Source organism: Naumovozyma castellii, chromosome 6 (assembly GCF_000237345.1).
Source record: "Naumovozyma castellii chromosome 6, complete genome".
Lineage (NCBI taxonomy): Eukaryota > Fungi > Ascomycota > Saccharomycetes > Saccharomycetales > Saccharomycetaceae > Naumovozyma > Naumovozyma castellii.
Genome location: NC_016496.1, coordinates 431,043 through 450,646, shown reverse-complemented (window position 1 = coordinate 450,646; position 19,604 = coordinate 431,043). Strand labels below are relative to the sequence as shown.

At 35.8% G+C, this 19,604-nt stretch overlaps 11 protein-coding genes across 11 annotated transcripts; 7 read left to right on the top strand and 4 right to left on the bottom strand.

Annotated features, from left to right (window-relative positions):
- Positions 1 to 32: 32 nt before the first annotated feature.
- IKI1 (Elongator subunit IKI1) lies at positions 33 to 959 on the top strand (the record flags this gene model as incomplete). Its single annotated transcript, XM_003677016.1, has 1 exon — positions 33 to 959. The coding sequence occupies one exon, from the start codon at positions 33 to 35 to the stop codon at positions 957 to 959; it is 927 nt and encodes a 308-aa protein (XP_003677064.1).
- Positions 960 to 972: 13 nt separating this feature from the next.
- GPI16 (GPI-anchor transamidase subunit GPI16) lies at positions 973 to 2,949 on the bottom strand (the record flags this gene model as incomplete). Its single annotated transcript, XM_003677015.1, has 1 exon — positions 973 to 2,949. The coding sequence occupies one exon, from the start codon at positions 2,947 to 2,949 to the stop codon at positions 973 to 975; it is 1,977 nt and encodes a 658-aa protein (XP_003677063.1).
- Positions 2,950 to 3,167: 218 nt separating this feature from the next.
- HSH155 (U2 snRNP complex subunit HSH155) lies at positions 3,168 to 6,023 on the top strand (the record flags this gene model as incomplete). Its single annotated transcript, XM_003677014.1, has 1 exon — positions 3,168 to 6,023. One exon carries the CDS (start codon positions 3,168 to 3,170, stop codon positions 6,021 to 6,023), a length of 2,856 nt encoding a protein of 951 aa, XP_003677062.1.
- Positions 6,024 to 6,314: 291 nt separating this feature from the next.
- On the top strand, positions 6,315 to 7,403 carry ABZ2 (aminodeoxychorismate lyase ABZ2; the record flags this gene model as incomplete). Its single annotated transcript, XM_003677013.1, has 1 exon — positions 6,315 to 7,403. The coding sequence occupies one exon, from the start codon at positions 6,315 to 6,317 to the stop codon at positions 7,401 to 7,403; it is 1,089 nt and encodes a 362-aa protein (XP_003677061.1).
- A 158-nt stretch (positions 7,404 to 7,561) lies between these two features.
- Positions 7,562 to 9,799, bottom strand: MES1 (methionine--tRNA ligase MES1; the record flags this gene model as incomplete). Its single annotated transcript, XM_003677012.1, has 1 exon — positions 7,562 to 9,799. The coding sequence occupies one exon, from the start codon at positions 9,797 to 9,799 to the stop codon at positions 7,562 to 7,564; it is 2,238 nt and encodes a 745-aa protein (XP_003677060.1).
- Positions 9,800 to 10,160: 361 nt separating this feature from the next.
- Positions 10,161 to 11,687, bottom strand: HAS1 (ATP-dependent RNA helicase HAS1; the record flags this gene model as incomplete). The annotated part of the gene is made up of 1 exon (XM_003677011.1): positions 10,161 to 11,687. One exon carries the CDS (start codon positions 11,685 to 11,687, stop codon positions 10,161 to 10,163), a length of 1,527 nt encoding a protein of 508 aa, XP_003677059.1.
- A 1,253-nt stretch (positions 11,688 to 12,940) lies between these two features.
- TDA1 (protein kinase TDA1) lies at positions 12,941 to 14,803 on the top strand (the record flags this gene model as incomplete). The annotated part of the gene is made up of 1 exon (XM_003677010.1): positions 12,941 to 14,803. The coding sequence occupies one exon, from the start codon at positions 12,941 to 12,943 to the stop codon at positions 14,801 to 14,803; it is 1,863 nt and encodes a 620-aa protein (XP_003677058.1).
- Positions 14,804 to 15,113: 310 nt separating this feature from the next.
- On the top strand, positions 15,114 to 15,632 carry PRP19 (E3 ubiquitin-protein ligase PRP19; the record flags this gene model as incomplete). Its single annotated transcript, XM_003677009.1, has 1 exon — positions 15,114 to 15,632. One exon carries the CDS (start codon positions 15,114 to 15,116, stop codon positions 15,630 to 15,632), a length of 519 nt encoding a protein of 172 aa, XP_003677057.1.
- Positions 15,633 to 16,313: 681 nt separating this feature from the next.
- GOT1 (Got1p) lies at positions 16,314 to 16,664 on the top strand (the record flags this gene model as incomplete). The annotated part of the gene is made up of 1 exon (XM_003677008.1): positions 16,314 to 16,664. The coding sequence occupies one exon, from the start codon at positions 16,314 to 16,316 to the stop codon at positions 16,662 to 16,664; it is 351 nt and encodes a 116-aa protein (XP_003677056.1).
- A 131-nt stretch (positions 16,665 to 16,795) lies between these two features.
- HER2 (glutamyl-tRNA(Gln) amidotransferase subunit HER2) lies at positions 16,796 to 18,244 on the bottom strand (the record flags this gene model as incomplete). Its single annotated transcript, XM_003677007.1, has 1 exon — positions 16,796 to 18,244. The coding sequence occupies one exon, from the start codon at positions 18,242 to 18,244 to the stop codon at positions 16,796 to 16,798; it is 1,449 nt and encodes a 482-aa protein (XP_003677055.1).
- A 136-nt stretch (positions 18,245 to 18,380) lies between these two features.
- Positions 18,381 to 19,541, top strand: JNM1 (Jnm1p; the record flags this gene model as incomplete). The annotated part of the gene is made up of 1 exon (XM_003677006.1): positions 18,381 to 19,541. One exon carries the CDS (start codon positions 18,381 to 18,383, stop codon positions 19,539 to 19,541), a length of 1,161 nt encoding a protein of 386 aa, XP_003677054.1.
- Positions 19,542 to 19,604: the final 63 nt, after the last annotated feature.

Here is a 19,604-nt window from a genome sequence, read left to right as displayed (position 1 = left end):
TCCTCTGGTATTGCATTAAAAGATAGCTAAGCATGGCAAGCACAACCCACAACCCTGCTATCCTTTTGAAAAGGGTCCTTTGTCTGACAGAATCCTCACCATTGATCCTTTGTCTGGACAGTGTGGCACAAACATCTAACCATCTAATAGACGAGATCATCCACAACACCAAGACTAATTCCTCTTTAAAAGTTATCTATGTTGCATTTGAAACGTTGAACAAACCGGACTACGCATCTCACTTCATTGAAGTGACAAACACATCCTCTTTGACTAAGACGATGGAAATTATTCAATCTCATTTACCAAGTCCAAGCAGTACAACAACACATAATAATAAAAAAATCTTATTAATAATAGATTCCTTAAATTATATCCCAAACGATAAGCTGGCTCAGTTTGTTTCCTCCATTGCATCCCCCAATGCTACCTTAGTAGCTACTTACCATAAGGATTTCCCAGAGGTTGAAAACCCTGCCTTGGATAACTATCCTTCATCCTTGGAATTGATTCAATTTATGGCAACATCCGTCATAAATATATATCCTAAATTATCAAAGTCTTTAGATGATGAAACTTTGAAATATGAATTGGATAAATTCAATATACCTCGTGGGTTAAATAATCAGACGTTCAATGTAAATCTAATTAATAGAAGAAAGTCAGGGAGATCAATTACATATTCTTTCCAAATAGATTCCACCAAGCATACTTACGATTTAATCAAATCAGCATTACAACAGGATGAAGAACAACAAGTTAACGAGACTCCAGAAATGTTGCAAGATCTAACTACTTTCAACTTGTCCACATCAGCAAAGCAAAAGAAGGCTAAGGATCAAGTCTCATTACCATTCTTGGAGGCACAATCATTAAGTTCTCATGCAAGTGCCATCGTATACGAATACGAAAAGGATGATGATTATGACGAGGAGGACCCATATGAAGATCCTTTCTAAGTTATTTATGTACTTATATAAATTTCTTCTTTAATCTAGTTATCAGACTTTTTAGACCGACTTGAGATGCAATTTCATCTGCTTCTTCAATAGTCACCAACTTCTTCACCAATAAATTATATAAACTACCATATATCAACCCTAATACAGTAGATGTTATAATAATAACGTTATAAGGCATACTGAAATCAGGAGTCGATAACGATAATAACAATGTCGACGTTCTAATTTGATAGGACCATGGCTTCAAAATGGTAACGACGGCACTCTCAATTTCAAACCCATGATTTGCATCAGGTGGGTATTCTGCAAATTGCAACAATGCTTTATCAAATTGACACGTTATGGCTAAACTTGTTCCCGCAGGGATCTCAATAGTGTATTCTAAATGTGTTGGTCTCTTATGATCAATAGCTGTAACGTAATGTACAGACGTAATCACATCATGTAGATCAAGTCCCGCACCGGCAGCATCACTTTCTAATTTCATCGTAGATAAATATAGTCTCATGAACCATGGCAATGATTCGAAGTAAACTGCCCTGATAGTGTCATTGGTTGGATTAGTGAAAACGGTACGTAACCCACCACGATCCTGTCCATATCCGGTCAATGATCTACTCACATAAAGTGGCACATCTTCTTCCTTTTCTGAATGCCTCCCAATCTCATTGGTATTGGAGGAAGAAATATAAATATCATAATCGTCTTTGTTTTCTAAATCAAAACAATTATCATCCGTACCAAAATGGGACCCGTTTACTTTCAACAATGCCTCCCACGAATTATTTTCATGATTATCACCTATATCAACACACACTTTTGAAGGATTATTGGAAATCAAATTAGAGCCACGAATTGGTTTGCCAAATATCTCGGAGACCTCAAAAGAAAGTGAATTGCTTTCAGGTAGTGGGAAACATTGATATATATCATATGGTTTAGTTAGATCACAACGTAGTTCAGAATTTGGAGTGGGTCTTGGGATTGGGTGTTCATTTCTAGCCAGCGTGTATGGAACATGAATAACCATATCCACTTCTGCATCCATATCGTATTTACATGTTTGAGTGTTGAAATCACAATGGGTCGTCACATCAATGGAAAGACTATGCCACATGGAATCAAAAACTTTATGACCATCTAATAACGATGAAATTCCTGATTTACCCCTTGTAGGTAATAATTTCAAAAGAGGAGTTAAATTTTCAGTACAGATAGGTTCATTAGCCAAAGATGCTCTTAACAAATATAGCTTATTATTCTTAGTTTCATCACCACCAAATATAGGCAACCCTTCCTCCGTCGATTTGGGTTGGAATGACTTCACAGGGTATGTGGTTCTTGAACTTTCAATAAAATTAATGGAAGCACAAAACAAGCCACTTAGTGAATTGGCTAATGTTTTCCATTGATCAAATGCTTCCTTTTGAGAGCCAGCCTCAATGATAGCCCAGAGTTCTACACCTGAACCACCTGACTTAAATCCATCATGGGGCAAACGACCCCAGCTCTCAGCATCCCAAAACCCTCTTGTAAACCTTAAATGTAATTGTCTTGTGGATGTACTACCTAGCATGGCTTCAATAGCCTTGGGAAAAACAGTGAAATGACGATATTGATCAGATCGAGATTCATCATGGCCTGGTATAAACGTCTCGGACTCCATCTCGAAAGCAAATGATGCTAACAAATTGTTATTTGGTAACGGTCTAATTAATAGTTTTTCATTAAATGGATACTGTATATCATCATTGATAGTAATGACATTAAAATTCTCTCTTTCATTGATGTCATCAACTCGGACATCTTCTATATCGTTACTCGTTATGCTATTCGTTTTGTCATCTGTGTCTACCAAAAGTTCTAGTGATGGATTCGTATCATGATCATTTATGGAGGAGCTAGTGACGTTTAGCTCAGTTGCTTGAGCAAACAAGACCACGTTCAAAATAAAGCAACATATCGTTGCAATGGGACCACTTCTCATCGTGTGAATAGATCAATGCTCGCAATGGCTCCTACGTTATTAATTTTTTGTTGGTGGTGTTTTCTATGGACACCAAATAACAACTGCTATTTTTTTAGATTTATATCAAGTAGCGAGATGGTGAAATATTCTCTACTAAACGTTACTTGACAATAGCAAGAAACCACTACATCTACACTTTATTATTGGATCCCTATTATTGAATATAATTAGTAAGGATGAGTAGAAATTCTGGTGGTACTTATTCTATATCGTCACAGTTGAGGGACTCATTACTTCAAGAAGCGCAACAAGATGAGGATGAGCATAAGAATATACTAGATAAGAGGATGGAAAGCAGAATAGTTCGTAAGAATCAAACGGACAGAGCCAATAATTTAAAGGAGAAGAGACTACCATTGTCTGACTCCGCTGATGTCAATTCCCAACCACCAACTAAGAAAAGAAAATCGAGATGGGATGTTCAGGCTTATCAAATCCCAGAACAAACCAGGGATACTCAAAAACTAATCAATGAGAATCTCATTACCACGTCAGATATCACAGGGGTCAAGGATTTAAAATTTTTTAAGGAATCAGACAAAGAACATTTTGCCCAAACCTTAAAGAATGAAGCTAAAGAAGATCTGACAAAGGAAGAACAAGCTGAAAGGTCACTACTCATACTATTACTTAAGATCAAGAACGGTAATACAGCATCAAGAAAACTGGCTATGAAGCATCTTACAGATAAGGCACTTGAATTTGGGCCTAAACTTATCTTCGATCATGTCCTACCAATTCTACTCGATCGAACGCTGGAAGACCAAGAGCGTCATTTAATGATTAAAGTCGTTGATCGTGTACTATATAAACTAGGGCCTAAAGTTAAAGCATACACACATCAAATATTAGAGGTAGTCTCACCTCTACTAATAGATGAAGATCCAGTTTCCAGAACGATTGGGAGAGACGTTATTACGAATATTACTTCAACGTGTGGTCTTGGGAACATGATCACATCGATTAGACCAGATATAGATCATGAAGATGAATATGTTAGAAACTTAGCAGCTAGGACAATGGCTATTGTGGGTAAAGCCCTTGGAGTACCATCATTACTCCCATTCATAAAAGCTGTATGCCATTCAACAAAATCATGGAGAGCTCGTCATACAGGTGTAAAAATCATCCAACAATTGGCTATTTTATTAGGTATAGGAATTCTACCACACTTAACAGGAATGGTTGAATGCATAAGAGACGGATTAACTGATGAACATATACCCGTCCGTATCATGACGGCAAATACAATCGCCACATTGGCTGTCAATTCCTATCCATATGGAATAGAGGCATTCAATTATATTCTTGAACCATTATGGAAGGGAATTAGAACACATAGGGGTAAGGTACTAGCAGTGTTTTTAAAGGCGCTAGGGTCAATTATTCCGTTAATGGATCCTGAATACGCTGCATATTACACGGAAGAAGTTATGAGAATTGTTAAACGAGAGTTCAATTCTCCTGATGACGAAATGAGGAAAACTGTCCTGATTGTTCTTCAAAAATGTTGTCGTACTGAAGGTATTACACCAAAATATTTAAAAACTGAAGTAGCACCCGAATTTTTTAGGACGTTTTGGACCAGACGTGTTGCATTAGATCTTCCTATGAATAAGCTGGTAATCTATACGACGGTTATTCTATCCGAAAAGATTGGCTGCTCCTACGTGGTAGAAAAATTGCTAACTCCACTGAAGGATGAGGCAGAACCCTTTAGAATAATGGCAATTTATGCAGTAAATAGGGTAGTGAAGCTTCTTGGAACTGCTGAACTTAATGAAAGATTGGAAACAAGACTAATTGATGCTTTATTAATAGCATTTCAGGATCAATCATCTGAGAATCCGATTGTTTACAAAACGTTTGGAACTGTTGCAACCTCTTTAGATACAAGGATGCAACCGTTCCTCTCAGCTATAATAAGTACCATTTTAAATCATTTAAAGCACAAGGACCAACTAATACGTCAAAATGCCGCTGATTTATGTTCTTTTTTAATGCCTGTGATCAAGAATTGTAATGAAATGGGAATGCTAAATAAATTGAGTATTATTCTTTATGAATCATTGGGAGAGGTTTATCCCGATGTTCTTGGTTCTATCATTGGTGCAATGTTCAGTGTTATATCCATTTCCAGTCTCCCCGATTTACAACCGCCAGTTAATCAGATTCTTCCTACATTGACGCCTATTTTGAGAAATAATCACAGGAAGGTTCAACTTAATACTATAAAACTTGTAGGTTTTATTGCAAGACGCGGTCCAAGTTATGTATCTCCAAAAGAGTGGATGAGAATATGTTTTGAATTGCTTGAAATGTTAAAGAGTACTAACAAAGCTATAAGAAGATCGGCAACCGATACATTTGGATTCATTGCGAAAGCAATCGGTCCTCAAGACGTTCTAGTAGCCCTATTAAATAATTTAAAGGTTCAAGAACGTCAATTACGTGTATGCACATCAGTTGCTATTGGTATTGTGGCTAGAACATGTGGCCCGTATACTGTGTTACCAGCTTTAATGAACGAATATAAGATTCCGGAAACTAACGTACAAAATGGTATCTTGAAAGCTCTAACATTCATGGTTGAATACATTGGAGATATTTCGGAGGACTACATTTATGTACTTACTCCCCTGCTGGAAGACGCACTAACTGACAGAGATCTTGTACACCGTCAAACGGCAGCAGATGTAATTAAACACATTGCATTACATTGTAGTGGGACAGGTCATGAGGATGCTTTCATCCACATGTTGAATTTGCTGATACCGAATATTTTTGAAACATCTCCCCACGTCATTGTTAGGATATTAGATGCTCTTGAATCGATTTCTCAAGCACTTGGCCCTGGTATCTACATGAGCTACATCTGGAGCGGTTTATTCCATCCCGCAAAGAATGTTAGGAAAGCTTTCTGGAAGGCATATAATAATGCTTACGTTCAAGATATTGATGCACTTGTCCCATATTATCCAGTCAACAATGATGATTCAATCATGATCCCGGAATTAGATGAAGTCCTCTAAGTATATAATGTAAGTAAGAATAGAATTGGAACTATCAAGTATCATAGCTGAAATATTTACACAATCCAACTATGTTCTATATGTGTGTTTTTTGTTTATATTGCGGTAGTAACGTTCTACTTTTGAAAAAAGATGCAAAGGATTCTTTGAACTAAATTAGATACCGCCAAACAGATATCTGTGCACACATATCATCTGCGTTGTTAATGATTAGTAACAGAGAGAAGCCTAGTTGAATTTAATCTCCATTTGGTACGTAGTGAACACTTAATTGAGCTGACCTAATAAGAAATGGCAAACTTAATTCCCTCTAAATACACCGACAACTATCACCTAGAGAGTTACGGTACCCAAAATTTTGAAATTCTATCTACACTCCTTTATGACCCATGTCTAACTGGTTTCAATCTTAAAATTGAAAAACCATACGAATATGAGATAATTTCCCCACTTGTTGGGTGCACCAAGACATATCAGGACATGGTCAGTGCCGATGAAACATTCTCAGACCAACAAATTGAAAGCTTTGTGAAGGACATTACAAACCCCATTATTCATCGATTGAATCCATCCCTTGAGAAAATCTCCAGAGAATTTAGAAGGACTACCAATTTATTCGAATTATTTTACAATAGGTTCCTTCTACTCGACCGTCAATATGAAAGAGTTAATTACACACTCCGTTTCTTCAATTGGAATTATCATATTGGGTTTTATGAACTTCTCGAAAAGTTAATCAATGCATTACCTACAACAGAAAGCGTTGATTCACTGGAGCAAAAGATGTCGTTACTTTTGACTCAACGTGATACATACAAAATGAGAGTTTTAGCTGCCGCTGACGGAACTGTAAAGGTCGAAGCTCATTTATTATCAGTAGAAAAACCAATTTATAATTCAACATCAGACTACTTTATTAAAAGGTTTCTTTCTCCATGGAGTCCAAAACCAACTTCTGAATCTTGGGATGTTTTTATTAATGATAAACCAACAAAGGTCTCTCCATTTACTTCTTTCAAAACTACAAATCGAAAACATTACACTCAAGCAAGAGATTTTATGAATGTTGTTTCGACAAGTTTCAAGAGTAAGATATCAACAAACCGGAAGTCTGAAGTACTTATTTACAATGATAAAAAGCAATTAATGGAAGGGTCTATAACAAATGTGGCAATTAAGAGAAAAACAGATGGCGTATACGTCACACCACCCCTAACATCTGGATGTTTATATGGTACAATGAGGAGTTATTTACTCTCAGCAGGTCTGATTGAAGAAGAAGATATCAATATTGAAAGTCTAAGAAACGGAGAAGATATCATACTCTTTAATGGGGTCATGGGTTGTGTAGAAGGAACTATTAGAAGGACAGATTTTTAATCAAAAGGAATTTGCTTTTGGAAATGGATACCTTTTTATGGAAGTAAAATAATATTATTAAATATCATAACATTTTCTTTTACAATTTTATAAAAAATCTATGTAATTAATTAAGTCATTTAGCATTTGTGAAGAGGATTTAGAACTGATTGTGGACATTAAACTTGTTTACCACCATACATTTTCCTCCATTGTTCGATTTGCTTGTCTTCAATACGATGGAATAAGTATTCGGCCTTATTTATGTTATGGCCAGGTAATAGAGCCAAATGGAATTCATCATCAATCTTCAAAGCTGGAGCATTTAACATCTTATTAATTTTTTCAGCAGTTTCTGGCATGAATGGGTAGATCAAAGAGGCAACAACATAAATGATATTCAAGCCAACACCAACAACAGCATCTGATTTTGTTGGGGATTGAGAAAATAGAGCGTTATCCAATTTGTTTTCTTGCAAGAATTGATTACCGTGAGAACTTAAAGCCATAGCAATTTCAAGACCACGTCTTTCATGACCATCTTCCATTTCATTAATGTAGCTCTTTAGAGTGTCGTCAATAGTCTTCTTTAGATTATCATAGTTTGACAATTGCTTTGGATCATACTTTGGAACAACACCGTTATATTTAGCATTGACAAATTTAATCAATCTGTTGACAAAATTACCCAAGTTAGCCAATAATTCACCATTATTTCTAGCAACAAAATCATCCCATGAAAAATGAGAGTCACTAGATTCGGGTCTAACAGAAGCTAAGTAATATCTCCAGACACTAGGAGAAACACCAGATTCCTGAGCATTATTACCGAAAACACCAACACCTCTACTTTTGGAAAACTTACCACCTTCATACTGTAAATATTCAGTAGTGTTCAAATGATGCAACATGGTCCATTCATCACCAGTACCCAATTCAGAACCTGGGAAAACCACAGTATGGAAAGGAACATTGTCTTTACCCATGAATTGATATAGTTTAACATTTTCTGGGTTCTTCCACCATTGTTTCCAACCCTCTGTATAGTTGGCAGTAATAGAAACGTAACCAATGGTAGCATCAAACCACACATATAACACTTTATCCTTATATTTTTCTAATGGGACTGGAGTACCCCAAACTAAATCTCTGGTAATACAACGTGGTTTCAAACCATCCTTTAACCATGATTGAGTAATAGTCTTTGAGTTCTTGGACCATTTACCTTCTTCAGAAGATTTCTTAAACCATTCAGTGATCCCACCCTCCAATTTATCTAGAGACAAGAAGATATGATCTGAGAACTTTGGAATAGGTGAGGCATTGTCTAACTTACAACGAGGGTTAATCAATTCAAATGGATCCAACAAAGAACCACACTTATCACATTGATCACCACGAGCATCTTCATAATGACATTTTGGACATTCTCCTTCTACGTATCTATCAGCCAAGTAGGAGTTATGCACTGGGCAGTATAATTGTTTCATTGATTGTTCTTCCAAATAACCATTTTTATCCAATTTGGTGAAGATATCTTGAGCAATTTCGGTTTGCTTTTCAGTAGTAGTTCTACCGAAGTAGTCAAACCCAATTTGGAACCACTTGTAAACATCACTATGAATCTTATGATATTTGTCACATAATTCACGTGGGGAAACACCTTCTTCTAAAGCCTTGGTTTCAGTAGCGGTACCATATTCATCAGTACCACAGATGAATAAAGTATTGTAATTTCTAGATTTACAATAACGAGCGAAAATATCAGCAGATAAGACACTACCAACAATGTTACCCAAATGAGGGACATTGTTAACGTAAGGTAGAGCAGAAGTAATCAAAATATTTCTTTCATCCTTCTTTGGTAAAATTTCATCATCTTGTGGGATGACTAGGAACCCTTTTTGAACATTAACGTTACCTGTATTTTTGAAAGCTGCGGATGAACGTGGAGTATTCTTGGTGGCCAATTCAATGGCGCTATTGATCTTTTCTGGTAAAGAAGTCAATTTAGATTTAACCAATTCAGAGTTCAAAGCAAAGGCATTAGCTAGAGTAATCAACTTAGTAGCACTCACTGGTTCCTTAATATCTGTTAAGTATTTGGAAATAGTGTTAGTGACAATGTTGTCGATATCAGCTGGGGCTTCGTTTTCGTACAAGGTAGATTGGAGTTCGTATTCACCACTATCTTGATCATTGAAGTCATTTAGGGCGTATCTTACAATGGCATTGGCATCGACTAAATGGAACGAATCTGAAACGGCTAATAAAGTTTCATCAGTTTCTTCATCAATGGTTAATTTAAGATCTTTAGTGGCATACTCAATAGCTAGAGCAACCTTTAAGTTATTTGCTAAGGTGACTTGGTGAGAATGATCCTTTACCTTATCAAAGGATATTTTAGATGGAGCCATAGTAAAATGAAGTTACCTATAGTTTTCAGCGTCACAAAGAGTAGAAAGCGAAGTAACACAGCAGTTCAGAACCTCTGGAGTCATTTTGTCAACTAAGAACTGGTTTATTATTCACACATTGTCTGTTTCTCGAAGAAGCGCCTAATGCCCAAATTTTTCCAAACCCGTCATCAACGATTTTGTCTCACAAAATTTAGCAATTAATGTCACAAATTTCGTCGTTTCTTTTATGTGAATACACTATATTTTTAAAAGAAAAAAAGTGAAGAAAGAAAATTGGTCAGTACATGATACGTTGTTTTTATATCTAATTTACAATTTAAAATTATAGTTTTATTTACACTATTTCTATTCCATAGCGCTAATGCTTGCTTATTCTGCGCTTTTTCGTAGCTGGTGTCTTGCCACTTGCGCCTATTGTTATATTAACCTTTGGAGGGATTGGGAACCCATATGATTTTGCCACCTTAGCTAAATCTAATTTATCAATTTGATAGACAGTTTTCAAAGAATGGGAAGCATATGCTTGCAAATAAGATCTATAACCATCTTTGGCAGTTTGATGTAAATAATAGTTAGATTTGATTAGTTTTTCTAGTTGGGATTGAACATTGGCAATCTTATTAGTGGGGAATTCATATTCATTCAATGGCACTTTAGCAGCCTTCAAATACCTTAGGAATCCTAGTTCGCTTGGAGTCAAGAACATTAGTGATTTACCCTTACCCTTGGTACCTCTTGCAGTTCTACCAACTCTATGAATATAATCTCTTGGATCATCAGGAGGATCAAATTGAACAATCCAATCCACAGCAGGTATATCCAACCCTCTAGCGGCGACATCTGTGCAGATTAGGATACCTCTGTCAGCATTACAAAATTCAAAAAATGTATTTGTTCTCTTTTGTTGCTTTTGCTTACCATGCAATTCAAGGACAGGTAAATCAATGTAATTTAATAATTCAGCATAATATTTGACAGAATTACAAGATGAAAGGAAAACAATAATCTTCTTCTTTTGGTTTCTCTTCAAGAAAGAGAACAATAACAGAAATCTTTTATCACTATCACAAACAACATAACCTTGTTCCAGCCCATCTGCTGTAGAGGTATTATCTTCAGATGCAACATTAATGAAAAGTGGTCCCTTTCTCAAAGATATTCTTGCTAAATCTTCCACTTTAGTAGTTTGTGTAGCAGAGAATAACATAGATTGTCTATCTTCGTTAGGTAGAATTTTGATGATTTGTTTCATTTCATCTTCGAACCCAATTTCTAAGATACGATCCGCTTCATCAATAATCAAAGCTTTCAAATTCTTAAACACAAAACCTTTAGTATTTTGTAAATGATCCAATAATCTACCAGGAGTAGCAATTAACATATTGACCCCCTTCATTAACTTGTCAGCTTCTTGTCTTCTATTGGCACCACCAATGACAATCCCAAAAGTTTGAGAATGGAACTCCATTAGTTCACGAGCCACACCAAAAATTTGTAGTGCTAATTCTCTAGTTGGGGTGATAACAATGATACCTGTCCCATTTCTAGGTTTAAATTTCAAAGAATGTAATAATTCAATAGCTGGAATTAAAAATGCTAATGTCTTACCAGACCCAGTCTTGGCGGCACCAAGGACATCTCTACCTGCCATTAATGGAGGGATGGTTCTGGCTTGAACAGGAGTCAATGTGGTAAATCCCATCTTTTCAATGGCCTTTAATGTAGGTGGTGATAGAGTTAAATCTTGGAATTTCGTGGGGATGGTTTGAGAATCATTAGATTGAGTCTCCATTTCTAGAGAGGCAGTTTTTGGGCTTCTCTTATCTGCTACTTTTTCCTCTTTTGGATCGTCATCATTTCTGGAACGTTTAGTTGGAGGAGCCATTGTGATTAACCGTTGATTTCCCTTAACTTGTTGTTCTAGCGTTAGATGAATAAAGGTTTAACAATCACTGGTATAAAAAGTTTTAAATTTCACATCTCATCGCTAAAATTTCAACTGGAAAATTTTTTCATTCGGAAGAGACAAGGAGGGTAATGGCAAAATGAAGATGATAATAAAGTACATATGAAATAGACTATACGTGAATTATTTATTCCAAAGAGTAAGTTCAAAGGATCCTCAGGCGGCTCACACCTGCTCATTCATTTATAAAGAAAGAATTTTATATGAATAGTTATCGGCATAAATTTTTATCACTTTTTAAAATCTTGAACAAATTGGAAATTCAAATCGCGATCATTACATAATATGTCTTGTTTATGATAATTGACAGTTTTCCCACGCCAAAATAATACAACTGTAAAGGCACCTACGAGAGATAATTATGGAGACTCTTAAATTGATGGGACTTCCTATCACATTTGCATGGGTTGGTGCATATTTATTCTACCTAGATGGAGCTTCATTGACTTCAGTTGTTGGAATGGTTGGCTCCTCACTTATATTGTTACTCGGTTCATTTTCGACCCCTTATTGTGTTAAGATGATATGCGCATCAAGCTTAAGCACAGGTAATACTTCCGCAATAATTTGTGGGTTGATTATCTCCACAATTTTTGTCATGGCAGCGGTGGCCCTATTTGTATTATCTATGGCCAATCGATAAGGCAAGTTGAGAGCACCAAGTTCTAAAATGTTGCTGCCTCGAGAAATATACAGTCAGTCTAACTTTTCCAAGATGTAAACAGAAATAAAGAAAATAGATACATATTTGTATACGTTCCAGTGCTCTAATTTAATTCCAAATTAGCGGGACTCTCTGCAAGTTTGTACGCAATATAGATAGATATACAAGGCCAATTGATATTCGAATTCAACTGTTCGCTTTTCTCGTTCAGTAAGAATTGACACGAGCATGGGAAGAAACGTGCTAAAAGTTAAAACGCTCCTTGCCTGCAGGGATACACGTCTTCCCAGCAGCCAACATCGAACCAAAATCGGTATACTCTTCTTCGAGAACAGAGAAACGACTGAGGGGGTCATTCCATTCTGCAACCCCGCGGGAAAAACTGCGGAGGCCTAATGATCCGATTTTTTTGACAGTTTGCCATATAAAAAAGATCCATGGAAAAACTCCTGGAAAATTATCCTCTTCTCTGAAAGCACCATACACAAACTATTGCAACTCTACCGTCATGTCACTTAACGTTCCACACAGGGACATGCGTTCCCGTGCCAAATCCACCACTGATATAATGACATGGCCTCAGCTAAACCATAATGAGACGGCTTTCAAATGCAAATACATTACTAAGTGTGACTCGCAACTAGGTGATGGGAACTTTAGTATTGTGAAGGAATGCATGAATATTCAGACGAAGGATCTGTTTGCCATGAAGTTAGTGAATAAAAACCTTGTGAAGGACAAGTTACAAATCATACAAAGAGAGTTCAAATTATTGAAGTTCATCTCAGAGGAGATTAGATCTCTGGAGAGGAACCATGAACACGATTCGTTGGCTTCCAGTTCCTCATTGGCGAGGGTAAGGAGGTCATCTGCAAATGATACCTTTGATGGCCACCATCACATTTTGCAATTATTCGATTTTTTCGAAACTCAAGATAGTATTGTCTTAATCACACAACTATGTCAGAAGGATGATCTTTATGAACTTATTATTAATAATGGGAAGTTGGATTTACAAAGGCAAGTGATCCCATTTACAGCTTGTCTAATTAGTGCCTTCCAATTCTTACATTCTCATGGTATTGTTCACAGAGATATTAAAGCGGAGAATGTATTGTTCAGATTGAATAAGAATAAGAGTCAAAGTAATAATACTGTAGACACCAAATATGACTTAATGGCTCATGATTTAATACTGGCAGACTTCGGGTTGGCTGTCCAACTGGATGCGGCAACAGATAATGCATTGAAGGAGTATGTGGGAACCATCTCATATATTGCACCGGAAATTGTAAAATGTAAGGGAGTAGGTTCCTTCACCAGAGATGAATTAACCAACCTGAAGAAATATGGTTGCCCCGTTGATATTTGGGCATTAGGTGTTTTGGTGTATTTTATGGCATTTGGTTATACTCCATTTGATTGTGAAACGGATGATGAAACATTAGATTGTATTAGTAAATGTGATTATTATATGGATGAGGAACTTGTCAATGATCCTAAATATAAAGAATTTTGGAGTTTCATAAAATGTTGTTTCATTGTGGATGATAATAGAAGACCAAGCTCTTTTGATTTGAAAACTCATCCATTCATATCAGATTATTTTACTACTTCCAACGGGAGCTCTAGACCACAGTATTTATTAAGATCACAATCGCACACTTTGGCCGATTATAAGGAGAAACAAAAGATGAAGAAAAATAGCAATACAAGTAAAGATATCATTGTGGAAGATCAAGAATTAGTGGATGTACCTGAAGATATTTATGACAATATTTCTTTGGTAAGAAATAAATCATCCTCATCGCTGCATTCATTGAAATCACCATCGAGATCAAATATATCGTCAAACTCATCCTCCACTTCATTATCATATTTCAGTATATCAAGACCCAAAACGAAGAATACTAATGTATCAGATGACTCGGTAAGGCCGCAAAATGAGTCAACCCACAAACTTAATGTTCCTGAACTGTTACTTCAAAAAGAAGAAGATCAACAAACTCATGATAAGAATTTGGACAAGATAAGAGATACTTTAAGGAGAACATTGTCAATGACATCTTTAAGGAAACCAGTGCCATTGTCCACTTCATCGTTAAACCCTAAACAATTAAAGAAGAACTCGACATTTGTGTTGGATCCTAAGCCGCCAGTTACATCATTAATGAATGGTTGTTTCAGTACTACACCAGAGGCACTCTCCAATTTCAATTCTCCAAAAGTGTTGTCAAGACAAAATTCGTATAATGAATCAATGAACTTTACAGACTCTATTCCAAATACTACGGAAGGACCCTATATCAACAAGAACTTGCAATATAGTGTTGAGAATGATGATGAAGATGATATTGGTATAGTGATATAGACAACAACAACATCAATATTAGGGATTAATGAACGAAACGAAGTAAATGAATGAAAAAAAAAGTATTTCAAATTTATAAAAATATGTACGATAAATATTAATGATATTCTTAACGGTTCTAAACGAAGGAAGACTGAATTCATTCTGGATCACTTCTTACTCCATTCAAGTTGAAATTGAAATGTTACCCGGTGCTTCAAATTTTTTAAACATAATATTAAATACTCGATTAACAATATAGAAAAGCAAATGCACTATTAGAACACTAAAAGAAAGTGTTAGGAAGAGAATCATTTATCAGGATTATAAGATGTTCTGTGCCATAAGTGGAAAGCCAGCCAAAGTTCCTGTTGTTTCGCTTAAATCCAAGTGTGTGTTCGAGAAATCCCTCATTGAGCAATACATTAATGAAACAGGGAAAGATCCAATAACAAACGAACTTATAACGAAGGATGACCTCATGGAACTATCACAAAACCCGCAACAGACAGCATTGACGAATACTTTGAACTCGGCAACATTAAACTCTAATTATAGCATTCCTAATCTACTTTCCACATTACAAAACGAATGGGATGCTATTATGTTGGAAAATTTCAAATTACGAAAGGCCAATGATGAACTTGCAAAAAACCTATCCACTGCATTATATGAGATAGATGCCGCAAAGATTGTAGCAGCTAAAGCTATGAAGGAAAGAGATCAAATCATCCAAGAATTGAACGAAGTGACGAAAGCCATAGGCATGGATGAATCCGATGAAGAAAATAACAAAGAACCTACACCAGAAGTTAAACCCACCAGAAAGAGGACGAGATCTAAGAAATAGATAAAGAGGGTAATGGCATTTTCACCTATTCCTCTAAATATTCTAATTTATCTTTCTGGAGATTCCTTCCATTGAACATATAATTCAGGGTAAGGTAAAATGGCACATCGTCCATGTTGAAGCCATTGCATGATATATATGTTAAACATTCTGATCAAGAAAAAAGGCACGTATTTCTTCTAATATGATGTTGGCTAACTAAAGAGGAAATACTGCCGTGTGTATTAATATAACTAATATAATAAGTTAGACACTATATTATTTGAACCATCGTTTTTTGTATGATAGCACTTTTCTCAATCTAAAATTAGGGAAGCCTATGTCTTTAAGGTCAGATTGACGCTTATTATCGAATATTTCGTGTCGCGGTTTTGTTACCCAGCACGTATCAACAGTTTTTGATGATACGCCATCGCAAATGAATTGAACAAAGATCTTTTATTTACTCGAAATGTTTGTGTTGTGAACTTCCTAGAACCCCCCAAGAAATCAAGTTTATTGAAGCTGATCATGTGGTTATCAGAATCTCAAAGTATGTCTTTAATTATTGTTTCCAGTTTGGCGTTATCAATGCCTCCAAAAAGACTATGTTCTTCTTACTAACAATATAAAATCGTGACTGATATGGTATTATAAGAATTTGGTGTTGCGTTCACCTTTGGTGGGTTTCTATTTTTCCTTATGGGAGTTTTTACATTTTTTGACCGTGCATTACTGGCCTTAGGGAACGTGCTATTTCTAATTGGGGTTTTATTGATCATCGGTCCACAAAAGACTTATAATTTCTTCACCAGACCAACAAAGAGGCGTGGTTCCATATGTTTCGTTTTTGGTGTCACTTTAATTCTAATGAAATGGACGTTCCTCGGATTTATTATTGAGTCGTTAGGGATTGTAGGTTTGTTTGGAGATTTCTTTGGAATTATTGTTCAATTCTTAAGATCGATGCCTATCATTGGTCCTATTTTATCAAATCCTGTTATTGCTCCATTTATAGATAAGATTGCCGGTATCAGGGTGTTGCCGGTATAAATATACCATATCATATTCCATTAAATATAAAAAAGTTCAAAGAATAAGATAAAAAAAGATAATATTTTGTATTTACGAATGTATATTATATGTACAAGAATGCTAATTATTCATTTGGTATGTTCCATGTATTACTTTAATTCATTAACAAGCTTTTCGGCAAAATTTAAGACATTTTGATCATCTCCATATTGGCCTATCAGTTGTATCCCTATAGGGGCTCTTTTTTTAGCAGGAATTGTTAAAGCTGGTAATCCTGCCAATGAAACAGGTATAGTGAATAGGTCATTCATATACTCATTAGTGGAGGAAGTCCCATCGTATCCCTTTTCTTTTGCAATTTCGTCTATGCCCTTTGGCAAATTCACTGATGTTGGACTTAGCAAAAAGTCTAGTCCGTTAATATCGTCATTTTGATTTCTCGTTAATACGTTGGGAAAGCTGAATATATTATCGAATTCATTAATTAATGATACTCTTAATGTTTGCGCCTTAAGGAAATTATTCTTAAACGATTCAGATATCAGATTATAATTACCAAGAATCAATCTTCTTTGGACCTCCTTCCCAAATTTTGATCTTGTTGAAGAGAAGAACGATTCATTCGAAATATCTTCCTTCTCATCTCTTGTCCCATATCTTATACCATCATAACGTGCCAAATTGGAAACAGCTTCAGAAGGGGCAATTGTGTAATACACAGGTAATGCATATTTCATGGATGGTAACTCCACAGGAAATATTTCATGCCCTTGTTTCATCAACGTATCTAGAAAGCCTATGAAACAGGTCCTTATCGTTTCATTTACTGAATTCTTCGAAAGATTAAATTTTGGGATTCCAATTCTAAATTTTGCTCTCCCCCTCTTTTCTCGTAATTTACTAATTGAGTTTATTTCATTTCGAAGGTCTTCGGATAAGGAAGTTGGGTCTTTCTTATCAAATTTATCTAAAGTGTTGAATACGTCTTTCACTCTTTGTAAATTATCAGCCATAATACCCACCGTATCCAAACTTTGAGCAAAACTTACCACTCCAAACCTTGAAATACGACCGTAAGATCCTTTAAATCCTAATACTGAACAATAGCAAGCAGGTAATCTAACAGAACCCCCTGTGTCTGTTCCCAGGGCAAAATGTACCACCCCAGAAGTGACAGAACCTGCAGAACCACTCGATGAACCACCTGAAACGGTATCCACATCATGAAATAAAGGGTTCAATGCTGGACCGTAATGTGAATGTATCCCCAAGGACCCCATAGCGAATTCATCCATATTAGTCTTACCCACAATCGTTGTGCCAGATTCCCTTAATAATTTAACAACAGTAGCATCAAATGGTGATTGATAGTTAGATAGCATGGAAGAGGAGCATGTAGTTGGCATATCATTCGTCGCAATATTATCCTTTACGGCACACAGTGTATTGGACAGTGGGTTGTTTACAGTAGAACCCTTAAGTAAGTTTTTGTTTATCTTGTTTATAGGCTCCACATGTGTAAATATATTATATTTGGACTGGATAATAGGAATAGTCTCGAGCCTCTGTAGTATAGTTCGAGTGCCTGAGGAATTCATCTTGGTCGCCCTAAGTTTTGTTCGCAATGATGGAGTTAAACTTTAACATCTCGGTTAAATTTCGAAGTTCAACTTTGCAAGTCTTTCCAAAAATGGTAGTAGCGATGCCACTCTGAACCAGATCGTTAAGCAAGGAATGGAGGTCTTCGATTTGACTGGAGATGTTGATGATGCAGATTATGATAAGTTAAGTGGTGTCGATGCCAGAGGTGAACAGGTATTTGAAGCGTCACCAAAAGCTACAGATAGGGAAACATATCTTGATGTGACGGATAACGATACTGTTGAGGAACCACAAGAGGAAGAAATAGTATATGAGAACACAAAGTCAGTAGCTGCACTACGAGGGGTTTTGGATTCTAAATTACGACAGAAAGGATATCTATTCGAGGCTAAACAGATTGATAAGAGGAATGAAACTGATTTTTCACAAGAGATATCCAAGATTGGGGATGAGACTACAGAAGACAAATTATTAAGAATTAAAGAGGAATTGTCACAATTGCAACTACAAGATGATGTTTCTTTTACAGCGGCTGAAAGAAAAAGAGTTACTGCACTTCAAGATTTGCACCAACATATATCAAGAAATTATAAACAAAAATTAGACAATTTACAAGAAAGTTTTCAAAATGGTCTGTACTTAACTGACACAACTAATGAAGTAGCCTTACCCAATATTAAATTAGATCTCACAGATTTACAACGAATTCTAGATCTGGAAAAGAGAATTCATGAATTGGAGTCCATCCTTGGTTCAAATGAAAGCGAAGAATTTCCTACATCGATTATATCACAAATAAATGAAGTGTATGGCAGTTTGAAGTTACTTCAGAATAATGATGAAGGTAAAACGATATTACAGAATTTCCATGAGAAGTTGAAAGAAGTGGATGCAGACTATAAAAATTCTCTTCTGGGAAAGCAATATGGAAAGGATTCAAATTTACAAGAGACCACCCAAGATAAAATGGTACTTTTTGAAACGAAAATAAATCAACTCTACAAATCTTATGGGTTGTTAAAGAATTATCAGGATGTTATTCCAAAGTTATCAGAGAGAATACGACATATTGATAAATTGAATGAAAATGTTAGTGAAAGTTACCATATTATCCAGAATACCGATTCCATAATATCTGAAATTAAACAGACGGCCAAGCAATGGGAAAATACGATTAATAGAGTGGAAGAGAAACTAGATTCACAAGAGGAACTGGCAAATGCTCATTTCCAGGAAATTGATGATAAGATCTACCAGCTAAAAACCCAATTAGATACTATTAACAAAGTATGATTGTATTATAAAAGAATTTTTTTTTTTTCATATTAACGTTAACGTTGCTACATAGTATTAAAT